The sequence below is a fragment of the Astyanax mexicanus genome, chromosome 20 (assembly GCF_023375975.1).
Source record: "Astyanax mexicanus isolate ESR-SI-001 chromosome 20, AstMex3_surface, whole genome shotgun sequence".
NCBI classification, from domain to species: Eukaryota; Metazoa; Chordata; class Actinopteri; order Characiformes; family Acestrorhamphidae; genus Astyanax; species Astyanax mexicanus.
The window spans coordinates 28947463-28960962 of record NC_064427.1 but is presented as its reverse complement, the minus strand read 5'-3'; the positions used below and the strand labels follow the sequence as shown (position 1 = coordinate 28960962).

General features: G+C 39.1%; 1 protein-coding gene across 3 annotated transcripts in view; it reads right to left on the bottom strand.

The window, feature by feature from the left end:
* The window catches only part of megf10 (multiple EGF-like-domains 10), a 73534-nt gene that overhangs the window by 49705 nt on the left and 10329 nt on the right, over window positions 1-13500 (bottom strand). For all 3 annotated transcript variants that reach the window (XM_022681303.2, XM_022681300.2, XM_022681302.2), the window contains exons 2-3: window positions 5392-5522; window positions 889-990 (exon numbers count right to left, since the gene is read on the bottom strand). In XM_022681303.2, coding sequence (XP_022537024.2) covers window positions 889-990; window positions 5392-5510 — 221 coding nt within the window. In that variant the 5' untranslated portion in view covers window positions 5511-5522. The remainder of the gene's footprint in view (window positions 1-888; window positions 991-5391; window positions 5523-13500) is intronic.

Here is a 13500-nt window from a genome sequence, read left to right as displayed (position 1 = left end):
AAGACATGTTTTAACTAATGTCTCAATTCATCATTATTAACAACATTTTTACGCATTAAAATTTAGTAATGATTAATATTGTGTTAATATTGTGTGTCATATAATAATTAGTTGAGACACTGCTTAACCATTTAATTGTCACGCAGCCTTGTTCTCCTTCCACACTACCGGACTCCATTTCTCAGAATTCCGCTGGTTATGACATCAATAATAACCTTTCACCTTCACCCAATCGCGTTACGCTCCGACGCTCTGATTCACCTGTATCTGAATTACTTCCGGTTCATTCTTGTCTAGCTCCTGTATTTAAGGCATCCGTTTGTAAACAAACACCGCGAGGTATTGTCGACTCATGTTGCATACTAAGCGTTTTCCTATGTTCTGTTTTTGCTTTCTTGCTACGACCCTGTTTTCGGATTATCGGTTTATGTCTTTTGTTTTGCCCTTATTGGATTTGTTGTACGGTTGGACTGTTTCTCGGTTTCGAACTCGGACTGTATTTTTGACTACGTCTTCTGGTATCGGTGAGACCGCTGTTTGCCTGGCTTTCCTGTTAGCAGTATCTGTTAGCTTGCCTGCTAATAAACCTGTTTGTACTTTTAACTCGGCTCGCGTCACTCCTCTCTACCTGGCGTCACATTAATAATGTTTATTACAGGTGTAAGTACTTTTATTTGTGACCCTTATTGTACAGTGATACCAAGTATTGTAACACTTGTAACACAGTGGTTTGGTAAAAGGCTTTTTTTCTAACAATGTGTGTAGCATAATGTGAAATGTGATATACATATAATATATGTGTTATATATATATATATATATATATATATAACAGAATAAACAGAGATCTATAACAGTGTTTTGTCCACAGTGTTGAATGGAGTCTCACCTGTGGCGTGTGCACTTGAACCACGTGAGGATATCAGTGCAGCTTGTGTAGTAGATCTGATCAAATGGGTGGGCGTACGACTCCTGCACTGTGATAGAGTAGCTGTGGAGGGAGGACACACACACACGCACACACACACAAAACACACAAAACACAAATCACACACAGTATACAGATTAGCACTTGCACTGTTTGACCTGTTTATGCACAGTTGATGTGTGGTCCCATAACCCCAGCTTAAGTGGCTAATGAGGGCAGATGCTAAAAGCTATAATAAGGAGGGGGGGGGGGGGGGTATAATAATGGTATCTGTGTATCAAAAAAGGATTACATGCCAGCTTTCACTCACTGAGTGATCATACACCATGACAGACCCCCATATGCTTACACAGAGCGTGGGTGGCCCCTGATTCAATTCAGCAATGTTATTTATACCAGGTCAAAAAACTTGACACTGCAATATTTTGTTGTTCTGTGATATACACTGACCAAGCATAACATTATGACCACTTCTATGTTTTTACACTCATTATTCATTGATGGTCAATATAGGAGCACTTTGCAAGAAATGTTGCAAGTCAAATTTGATGCTGACAAAGCCACAAATTGTGTTTTTTTATTGCATACAAAAATAAACTCTTAAACTTTAAATTTGATGCTACAGAAGAAATATTTGGACAAAAGTATTGCCAAATGTTTGTGGACACCCCTACTAATCAATGCATTCGTGTGTGGTACTTTAGGTTCCATCCATTGTCGATTACCCAGATGTGCAAATGCACACACACAGCTTGTCTAGTGCTTGTAGAGAAATACTGCCAAAAGAATAGAATCTCTGGAGCAGATGTCAGTGTGGAGAAGTGAAACTGTGTTCTTTGGAAAGATGATGCTTAATTTGTCACACATTAGTTGTCGACTGTCTTGCCTTCTTACTTTTTGGTTCTTTCTGGGGTTTTTTTTTGGTCCTTTCACAGGAACAGAAAAAAACTAAAAAGGAGAAAACAAGATAGTCAAGGGCATCATCTTTTCAGTGAACACAGTTCCACTTCTCTACAGCTTTACACTGACATCTGCTCTAGAGATTCTGCTATTCTATTGGCAATATTTGTCTACAAGTACTAGACAAGCTGTGTGTGGGCATTTGAACATCTGTGTAATCAGCACTGGGTGCAACTTGTACTTGTACTGTAGTTGAATGCATTGATTAGTAGGGGTGTCCATATTTGGACTTATATGTAGATCATATGTGTCACACATGCCACTAATGTAGTCCATGTAGAGACAGTTACTCCAGAAAACGACAGATAAATTCTTATTTAATGTATGCTTGTCTGTTTGTTTCCCTCCCATCTGCTCTTTAGCACGTGGCTCTGTTTCTTTGCTCTCTTGTCTCTGCCCTAGCCCCGCCCTGTCATTAGTTTTCACACCTGTGTCTAATTTGTTACCCAGCCCCCTGCTCCTCATATATCTCATGTTTTCCTTTATTTTCTTTGTCTTGCATTCTGCCTTTGACCCTCTGACCTCTCTGATTAAGACTTGTGTCACTGAATGCAATCACATTTTCACAGCAATGATTCAAAATCCTGCCTTAGTAAAAAAGCTTCTTCTCTGGACAGTAGAGACTGTTATTCCAACATAAGCAGGATTAACGCTTTAATGTGCTACTGTATGGTATAAGGTGCTAACGGCCAATCGTGTAAGTTTTAATACTACCCATAACACCCACAATATCCTCACAAAACACAATCAGATGTAATTTTTTAACATTACCCATATCATCACACTGTCCACCTTATCTGTGGTGCCGGATACAAGCTATCTGAAACCTTTTGGAAAGCATCCCTCAACATCTGTGCTATGTGAAAGGGGATTATATAGCAGTTGCGCTTCACCATAATTGCATGCAATCTTCCAGTTTTTCTTCTCCGAAAAGCCAAACATGGGTATTTATAACTGCCCGACAGACAAACAAATGATTAGAGGGTCCTTCAGCAAGACACTCAGTGGTGACAATTGCTCCCTTGTGATCCTAATGGAACAGTTGTGACTGCAGGCTCTTCTGGAGACATAAGTATGCATGGCCCCCACTGATGAGAATGAGCTGCGTTCGGATCTGAAGAATGTCACTTGAAAAGTTTGTGAAAGAGAATCTGTTGAATGGCTCCTTCATTCATCTGGATTGGGACGGCCAAATGTGGATGTCTTTGGTGTGGCAAGGACGGACATTTTAAAAGCGATTCTGTGCGAATGGCTATGAGGCTGAAGATGACGCATTTTACTGTTTATATATAGAGTTCATTGATTTATTGTTCCTGATAACCTTTATACTGTACATAACCCACATATAACAATCTTTATTTGCACAGTAAAAACTACAGTCGGTTTAATTCTGAGGGACAAAGAAAGGTTAAAAAAAGAAAACATAGAAACAAAAAATCCGACATGAACTTCAGGAGGTCCAATAACATAGAAGGAGAATGTGGTATAAGGCCCCCTTAAGGAGTAGCTTCATTCTTTGCATTGCCAAGGAGTGTATAATCTACACAGGACTTTTTCTCTTTGCGAGGGAATTTGAGACAAATCGACAAATCTTCACGTTGTCAATATTCCTAGCATTTGCTTATTAAGGAATTCTACAACATTCTCTGCAGGCTTGAACAGTGGTGACTAGCTGTTAGTAAGTAGGTATTAAAACATCATCCACCAAGAAATTAGCCAGGCTTGGATGTGGGGTCCATTGCAAGGCCACACTCACACGCTCTGTTCCTGCAGGGCTGTTCCATGGCCTCCCTCTTCACGGCCGCTTAGAGCGCTGCAGCTGTTCCCACACATTACTCAGTGAAAGTAAATCTAGCTGGGAAAGCAGCCTCCACCTTTGTTCTTTTCAATCTGCTTTAATGGATTCCCAAGCCATTCCTTAATTTGGATGCGGAAATCTTCTGCCTATTAAAACGGTGTGTGTCTGTTTCAGTGCAGTGTGTGAGAGCAAGGATGTTTTTTTTATTTGTTTCAGTATTACCACAACAAAGCAGAGCTAGCCTATAAGAGTTTTTTATAGGAAAACAACATGTTTCATAACTCACATTTTTATAGCTGAAAATCCGGAATAAGGTCAGATTCCATAGTTCATGTTTTTGTTGCACTTTATACAGCTTTGCATGAAGTATGTACTTTACATCCTGTTGTCATCACCTACAAAGGCTGCAGTTCCCTATAGCTGATATTAATTGGTTTCTATAGGGAGGTGAATTTTATGCTGTTATTGCTAGCAGCAAGAATCTCAAGTGAAAAACTTCTGACTTGCTCTATAGGCATCCACATGACCCACCACAGATCAGCAGCTCAACACCCAGTTTATTGCCACCTGCCTCGGTCTAGTAGCTCAGTGTTTCTCAACCAGGGTGCCGCGGCACCCTGGGGTGCCGTCTGGCTTCATCGGGGGTGCCGTCAAAATATTGCGCCTCACGTGCATATTTCCTTCCCAGAGTCAGCTCGTGTCGGGGTGTGTCCCAATTCACAGAGGCGGTGTATTACTGCGCAGCTGTGACGCAATCTGTCTTCGAATACAGCCTCTGAAGGATGCAGCCCCTAAATTGGGACACACTGTAAAGTTTTTGTCCCCCCACGCGATGCACGCGCTATTTTATTTCATATTCCGCCAGCAACACCCCTCGTTCTCACCTGAAGTACTGCGCCAGCACCCCCCACCCCACCCCCCCCCCGTCCGTAAACTGGGGTGCCTTGACATCTCGCATATATTTAAAGGGTGCCGTGATAGAAAAAAGGTTGAGAAACGCTGTAGTAGCTCACTCTCCACCACCGATTACATCAAGTTTAAGGAACTCTAACTATGAGTTTTCTAACTGCTTCCATTGCTGTTGTGGCTATTCACCTAAATATATATGACCTTGTCTAAACTTCCTGTAATTTATCCAAAAGTCAGAACCATCCAAAAAAGTGTTTTCACACGGCAAATGATCTGTTTGGCCATATTTTGGTCCATTGCTCCAGCCCATGGTATGTGGTACCTTTCACTACTGCTATTTTGGCTCAGACCAAACATAAATTCACTGAAACATTTGGTCTGACCTAAAGAGGTCAATCAAGATTCAGTTCGTTTGCAGTGCAAAAACACGTGTTTGGATGTTTTCTGAACATTTCAGGAAGTTGCATGGATTCATATTCTGGAAGGAAGGCAGAATTTAGCACAACACCTGGAAAGACAACTTGCCGAACTGACAACGAACATGTCATTGCTAGACACATGCCCCCTATCTAACCAATCAATGTCAAGGGAAATATAGGGAGCCCAGTTAGGTGACGACCAGAGAGCGTAGCAAAGTTCTTTAGTGTTCTTAAACTAAACTACAGTGTGAAACCAAACGTAGTCAGGTCATATTTAAACAATGTAACATAAACATCCAGATTTTCAGGACATAAAAAACACCCTTAGATGAGATAATAAGATACTTATTTCAGGACATGTCATGTATTATGCTTTACCTTTCCCAGTGACTGCAGACATTGGGGTCATCCAGGTTCAGTGATAATGTCACTCCCAGTAGGCAGCACAATAGTGCCAGCAGGACAGAGCCACAGTGCCATGGCAGTGAGAGCATCATTGTAGGCAACACCTTTTGGACACAGGAAACAAAGATGACAATGTAGATTTATTTCATTACACTTGTTCTTAATTTCTATTTTAATTTTCTCACACACAATGCTTCATCTATTCATTTTTTTATTTGTATTCCCAAAATGTGTTCATAATGCATTTTAAATACACGATTCATAGAAAGTACCTCCTGGTAACACGTTCTCTTACATAATACATTGATTGTGAATGAATCTTATAAGCTTGTATAATAACTCACTATAACTCAATATTATGTCTTTATAGAGACACATACTTGTACAAGTGTTTTGAATGTCAAATAAGTACCTAAGTTATTATACATACTTATGACATTATGACTTATGTCATTCTAATATATTATGTATTATATATTATGGAAAATTATACATTATGAATACAGGTTTTATAGGAAGTGCTTCAGCTGGAGTGGCCAGTTTTAGCACTAGAGTCTAACTTTACTCTCATCTAGGACACTAAAGATGCAGCGCTCAGCACTGAACTCTAGCCCCACTCTTATCTAACCCACTCCATTCACTTTGAAGTGTCACTTCAGGCAAGCAGCCATCAGCCTCCCCCCCTACAAAAACGCAGCTTCACATCAAACAGACTAGATAAAGCTTGTTATTTTCCCTACAGTACAAACTGCATTCAGCTACAGCTTCCTAACTGGGAAAAAACAGACATATATTAATTAATTTGTTACAAAATGTACTAAAGACTGTTTTGAAACATTTTGAAATCAGGACAGCTTAAAATGATAAAGTAGTTGATTACACACATACAGGTTTTTGGTGTTAACTTAGTTATCTTAGTTTGCTCAAGGCCTAACTCTATTTATATTTTACTTCTGCATCTCAGTTTGGTCAACAATATATTCTGTAGATACTGTAAATATAAAAGTTGAGGCAATTCAAAACATTAGTAAATGATCTGCAGCTCAAATATTATATGCTTAAATATACAATAATATGTTCACTCTGTGTTCTCCCCCCCTCAATTCGTTTACTGTTTATTCTTATGTGCTAAACTTGATATGTTAAAACTTCCTTATCACATGACATTTACAAGTCTAAAGGCTTTTAACTGCACACATGCTGAACAGCAGTTAGACTGTAGGGCCACTTTAGAGCTATGAAATTACACTACATAAAACACAGATTTGAGGAAATTTAACTTTTCTGGACACACAAATGTACAGCTTGCACACTTTAAAAAATGTAAATATCCATATTATTTTTTTACGTTTTTGGTAACATTAGTTCAAACTGCTTTTTATCTAATTGATGTGATTAAATATCACAATATCAGTGTTTGATTTGCATGATATAATTATCTCAGTTCATTCAAACACCCAAGATCATCTGTAATGTATCAGGATGTAACATTCAGTGACTGATTAGAGTCACTGATTTTAGACTCCAGTGTTATGAAAGCTGAAATCAAAGTAATGATTAGGAAATGCTCTAAAATGCTGCACCATAGATTGCCTAATGAGTTTCATCAAATGCACATGTTCAGACACACTATTTGCCCAAACGGACCTTCTCATCAGTCTAAACTGATGAAGAGCAAATCTAGCTTTATTTTACAAAAGAACACTCATGGAGGTCAATTTAATTGAGCACTCATAGCGGCTAATTTAAGCCAGATCAGCCAACCTTAAAAACAAAGCAGCTGTGGAATATTTGCAGATTTTTTTTTCATCTAGCATGAGAGAATAAGCCTTTCAGCGATAACTTTATACTTTAATAAATATACCCCCAACAATCAAATTCCACTCAAATTCCGCATGTCACAGTTGCTTAGTACTATTTAACGAGATTTGATTTTGCCACTATGGGGCAAAAACCTTCCATCTGTTTTTCATCCACTTTAATTGAAACTGCGTGTATTTGTTTTTATTATATGTTTTATGAGTTGTTGAACATTAAACTCTTGGAAGATCATAGTGGTACAAATATATTAAGATAATAAGGAAATAAATCCAGAAAAACAACCTTGGATGAACCTGAGCTAAAAAAACTCAGTGTTCAGTGTATTCTAAGTGTATCCTGTGTTTGAGGATACAGTACATGTTTAATATGGTATAACAACTATAAACTGACCCTACCGATGAGCTAGTGTTCTGGAAGAGAGAGGTAATAATATACAGATCTGATTTTGTTGCTTTATAATATTTGTTAATATTATTTCTGGAGTCTGGAGCAAGTAATGTACCCAAAATAGATTTGACAGAAATGCAAAAAGATGATTTACACAATTCAGTCACAGTATGACCAACTCCTTGTTATTAGATTAACTAACCATATGCAAGGACTTTTTTGTGCTATAATTGCAAACTTTTCTTTGGAGGACCAAAATTGAAATAAGTCTGTTTTACTCCTCAATAATTTGAAGTACCTGTTGTTTCTGTAGGTACTTATTAAACAAATTTAATCAATCAATTAATCAATCAATTCTGTTTCTGTGCATATGTTTTAACCTCCTTTCTGCGCTAAGAGTCTGAGTCAAGACCAAGACTTTTTAGTAGTCAAGTCTGAGTCATGTCTGAGACCAGATTAAGATTTACAAATAAAAACTTTAAAGTATCTTGCCTATTTGTCAAAGTTATGCTTAATCGATGTCTAAAACTTAATCAGAAGTCACCACATGAAGTCAACTGAATCAAATTCTATACCTTTCTATTATAAAATCGCAATTTGCCCTCAAACAGCTTGTCAATTAGGTTAGCTAGCTGGCAGCTAAGGTTAGTCAGCTCGTTGCTAGCTTTAGTTCTCTTCCGGTAACATTAGTATTTTAGCTAGTTTATCATTAAGGTTAGCTAGCTCATCTCTAAGGTTAGCTAGCTCGTCGATAGCTTTAGTTCTCTGCCCGGTAACATTAGTATTTTAGCTAGTTTTTCATTAAGGTTAGCTAGCTCATCGGTAACATTAGTGTGTCAGCTAGCTCGTCGCTAAGGTTAACTAGCTCGTCACTAGCTTAAGTATTCTCCCTGGTATCTAATATTTTAGCTAGCTTGTCTCTCAGGTCAGCTAGCTCGTCGCTAGCTTTAGTTCTCTCTCCCTAGCTAGCTTGTTGCTAAGGTTGGCTAGCAAGTTTGCCGCTAACATTAGTTAGTAGCTTGTACTTATCTCTCTTTTTTTCTAAATGTCTGGAAAAATGTGTAGTGGTTCCTGAGGTCTGCTGAATGTTTCTTCTTTTTAGAAAAAAGCTGTAATATAATTAAGCAATAGAACACGAGAGGGAGTGTGTTATCGCGAAATAACATCACGGCTGTGATTTGGTCGCAGGCACGAGCCAAAGGCGAGTAGTTATTCGCGAGTAGTTATTCGCGATAACACACGACCTCGAGTGTTCTATTGCTTTTATACAACAGTTTCTTTTTTTACTAAATATATAAAGAAAATAAATCAAAGAACTTTAAGAAATTCAGTTTGAATATGCTTTAATATGGACTGAGCCTTCCGCCAAAAAGTAGTTCCACCACAACTTAACTACATACAGTGTATGGTTCAGGCAGACAAACACCACGAAAGTTAGCTTGAAAGGAAAATTGGGAATAGTGAAGATGGTAACGTTAGGAGCGTGAAATAACGCTATTACTCTCCTCTCCTGCTCCGCGGAGTCGTCTTCAGGTGAAAACCGCGAATTTTAGCATTTCTGCTTATTTTCCTGGGTGGTGTTGGTTTTAGGTAGCTGGCTGGACTGTGGTTAGGTTAGCGTAGCTTGCTTTAGCTCAGCATTAACTTAGCTTAGCCTAGCCTGGCTGGTTAGCGTTCTGGCTGTAAGACGGTATTAACCGAGCGATTTTCGTTCCCTTTTTTCCGCGAAAGACGAGCCAGCACTGCGGGCGAGTGTGCCGCGGCTGAGCGCTAGTCTGTGCTAAGCTAACGCTGCTGCGGGTGTCCTGTGTATATACGCCGTTACTCGGCAACGCATCGGCGGAGATATACAAGTTTAGTGTGAGAAGGCCGTGATGTTATCACGAAATATCATCACGGCTAGATCACTTCTCAACCAATCAGATTGTGAGGTCGGAACTAACTGTTGTATAATAGTGAATAACAGCAAACTAAAATTGCATTACCCATCAGCAGCAACAGAGGGCGCTCTTTACTCTGAGGCCTGTGCTCATATGATATAATTAGATTGTAGGCAGAGTGAAGTACAGAGTACCTCAAGGTAGAATGAGTTAATGGTCTACACTTCAGTGAATGAACACAACAAAATACTTCATAGACTGACTCTTAATGCTGGATGAATCATTTGTCACATTGATATCGGGATATTCAACTACATTATCATAAATCAATTTTTTCACATCCACATCACCCCTATTTCCCACTGAAGTTGTAATAAATTATGATCACTTCTATAAAAATAACAAGCAAACATCTGTTAGTTGCAGATGTATCCATATTCAAAAATGTACATTTAAAGAAATCTGTTGCTTAATAAAGGAAGCAATAAATACATAAAGACAAGACCGTCACTACAGTCAGTCAGTGATCTCTCATAGGACAGTCCTATTTGCTGTGTCTTTCCCATGCCTCCTTGGTGGTGCATCAGTGTGCCATTCCCCAAAATTGTCTCTTCCATCAACAGACACCATGTAATTATGGAATTCCTAAAAATGCGATAGACAAAGCTTTGTTACATTTACAGCACACTTAACCCTCTATTCAAGATTATGCTTCTAAATATGCTTGAAGAGATTGCTCACTGAGTAGTTATACTTTACCACAGGCATAAACTGAGGCTGGCAGCACTTAAATAACTCAGTCTGGTCTTGGGCACCAGCTTGACTGAGTCACTGAACAGAAACACAGCTGTATACGTGACTAAAGCCTTTCTACACATATATGGATGTTTTTGAAAAAGCAGGGAATTTTTACCCTAGAAAACTTACTTCAGCGTACTTTGAAATGTTTCAGAATAATGATTTGATATGATAAAACTTTCTGTGTATCCAAATAAGAATTTAGTGACTCCATAGTCCTTATAGTCAGATCAACCTGTGACCATCTTCACAATGTGACCGCGCTCCTATTTCCAGTCATGCCAAGGCCGCCTTCTATTTGTTTAAATCGGGAAAGACCAAAATACTAAAAATATTCTGAACAATATACAGTGTTTGACTCAATAATGCACAAAAAAATAGATTTTCTGCTTGTTATGGCTAATGCACCTGCGCACATCTCCACAGCGAGAAGGGTTTCTCCAATAGCACAATTACCCTCCTCTACACTCTGTACAACCAGCAAGCTGATTGTCTGTTTTATTATACATTTTTCAAGAACACCCTCCAAACCCTGGTGGTGTTTACTGTTATCATACACAAACGTTTACATCTATTATATAGTCTATAATTGGTCTATATGTTTATTTTTTAGTATTTCATTAAGATAATAATAACATCAACCTTCTCCACCCATAGCCACAACTGTAAATGAGTTGTGTACAGTTATGTCTGTCTTGCTGTATCCATATACTGCATCTACAGCTTTCTGCTCCTGTGATTGACAGGACAGAGTGTGGCAGTAGACACAGAGCACACAATGGGAGCCTTGCTGCCAGCCGAGCCACATGTCGTTAACACACTGGCGATGTTTTGTCTCAGACCAATCAGAGCCCTCTTGCTGCAATGTTGAAACAAGCTCACTTCTCTCCTACTGAGCAGATTCCTCCTGTCTGTCTGACAGAGCTGAGACAAAGCACCTCCACCATCAACAGGCACATCACATCTCAGCCAGGCTATGCTAGGCTAAAAAACACACTCAGCAAGAATGGAAGTGGAGGACTGAGGAGGAGTCCAACAGTAGGGCTGATTTAAAACTTCCTTCTTTTTAATGAAAGAAAAATAGCCACTGTTAAACTCTTAAACTGCAGCTTTAATATTCTGTCGTAAATGAGACTTATTGGTCAGTAACTCAGTATCTACTCATTTCAATTAAAAAACTTTTCATTCAAAATGTTGTGCAGTTCAAGAGTAGGCTTAATCCCTGTCTGCGGCATAGTGTATAACCACTCAATACAAATCAATCCACAATCAATAAAGTAAATTACTTTAATTAAATTAATTCAATAAATGTGCAGATGCTAAGTCCACCCTGTGCATTAATCCATCATTATCCTTGATGACCTTAGCCACCCCAGACTGTACAATATAACAGGACATTAAAAATAGCTAGACATGCTAAACAGAACAGGCACGTATTTATTTTTTTGTGGGATCCTTCCACAGTGGTTAACCATTTCAAACAGTGCAGGGCAGGGCTGCTGCGTTGTATTTGCTCTGTGGCTAAGCTAAGCTGAGATGCTTTTTAAGAAAAGAAACAGAAGCCTGAGTTAACTAAGGTTATATCTATAGTACTAATCATTGAATGATTGTACAATAGTACAATTTTTTTTTTTAGAAAACCTAATGTGGAACAAATGTAAGTTATCTCATGTTAAATGTTTTAATATTTACTGACATGGCAAAAGCTAGGGGATAGCAGTATGTGCTGTACATTAATTAATTGTTACTTCAATGGATGGCTTGAGAACTCCCATACCTGTGTAAGTTGTGAGACGTTATCTTGTGCTCATGGCAAGGTGACATGAATTACCTTGCCAGAAACTGGATGCCAGATAGATTGGACATACCATTTCTTAAGTTGTGCAGACATTTAACATTCCTTGATCCACAGTGTAATAAAAACATTGGGAAGAAGTCATAGAAGGTAAAGCCAACCCCAGTGAACAGCTCAATATGTGGTGATGATCATGACCTGCAGTGTCTGGCTAGAAAAGTCCTTGCATCTAGACAGGCAACTTTGGCAGAAATCACAGCCATATTCATGTAATGAAAAAAAGTTACAAATTGTCTACATATTATTCAAAATCTGACTCACAACTCAGAAACTTACCTCACATTTTGACCTGATTATTGATAGATTCTAGATAGAGATTTGATCCCAGAAATTTAGACTTTTACCCCAAAGATTTAGTATCTGACTTCGACTTACACCCCATAGGCATGAAACCCAGACTCAAGACTCAACTCGGACTTGCCATTTGTAAATATCTATACCAAGTCATTGAAAACAAATTGCAATATTATTACAGTAATAAGTCATGGTATCTGCCAAGCATGGACAACTGCACCAGTTAAGTTTCTTCTGATCTAGGGTTTATTGTTACTACAATAGCAGTGAAGCTCAGACAGCAGGAAGTAAGTAGTAAGATTTTTACAGTGCAGCTAAATGAAGCTCTAACTAGGTCTTGAGGCAGAGTCTGCACAACCTCTTGAAAGACGACTCTTTGGGGGGAAGCACACGAGACCCGTCTCCTCTGGACAGCGCACAGGCGGTTGACGGCAGCAGCAGCACTGGCCCACTCCGGTTTCAAAAAGCTGACTGGACACAGCTGCACCCACAAAGCCCTCAACAACTGGGGGGGTCACGCAAACAAGAGTGCTGCTGTGGTGTCTGAAAGAGCTCATACACAGCGGGCGCCTGGGGGGGATTTGGGGCCGACCAAAGAACTTTGATACGTAGAGCCCAAATTCACTAAAGAAGCCTGGAGTCCATTCACGAGCGGGGGACATACTCTGTGAAGTGTGTCCAAGCTCAAGACACTGGACAGACGGAACATCCCCAAATATTTGCTCTCTAACACACGAGGCCTGAACTCCTGGTGACTATCAGTGCTGACTATTCAGAATGATCTGGATTCGAGGACCCAAAAGGTCAATTAGATGGTATCTCATGTGAAGCGAATAGCCCTATTCTTGGGTCTACTGAGCGCACAAATGATATGAACAATTATAGTGTTGTTCTGAGTTTTGTATATTAAGATCTGACTCTTTGTAAGAAGTATTTTTATTGGAAAACTTCTGGCATGGAGTAAAGAGCTAGTCACAGTTGATTATTAGAGTGAATACTGTCCATTTTCTATTTAAAACTTTTAGTGGTGAAAACAATCACAAAGTT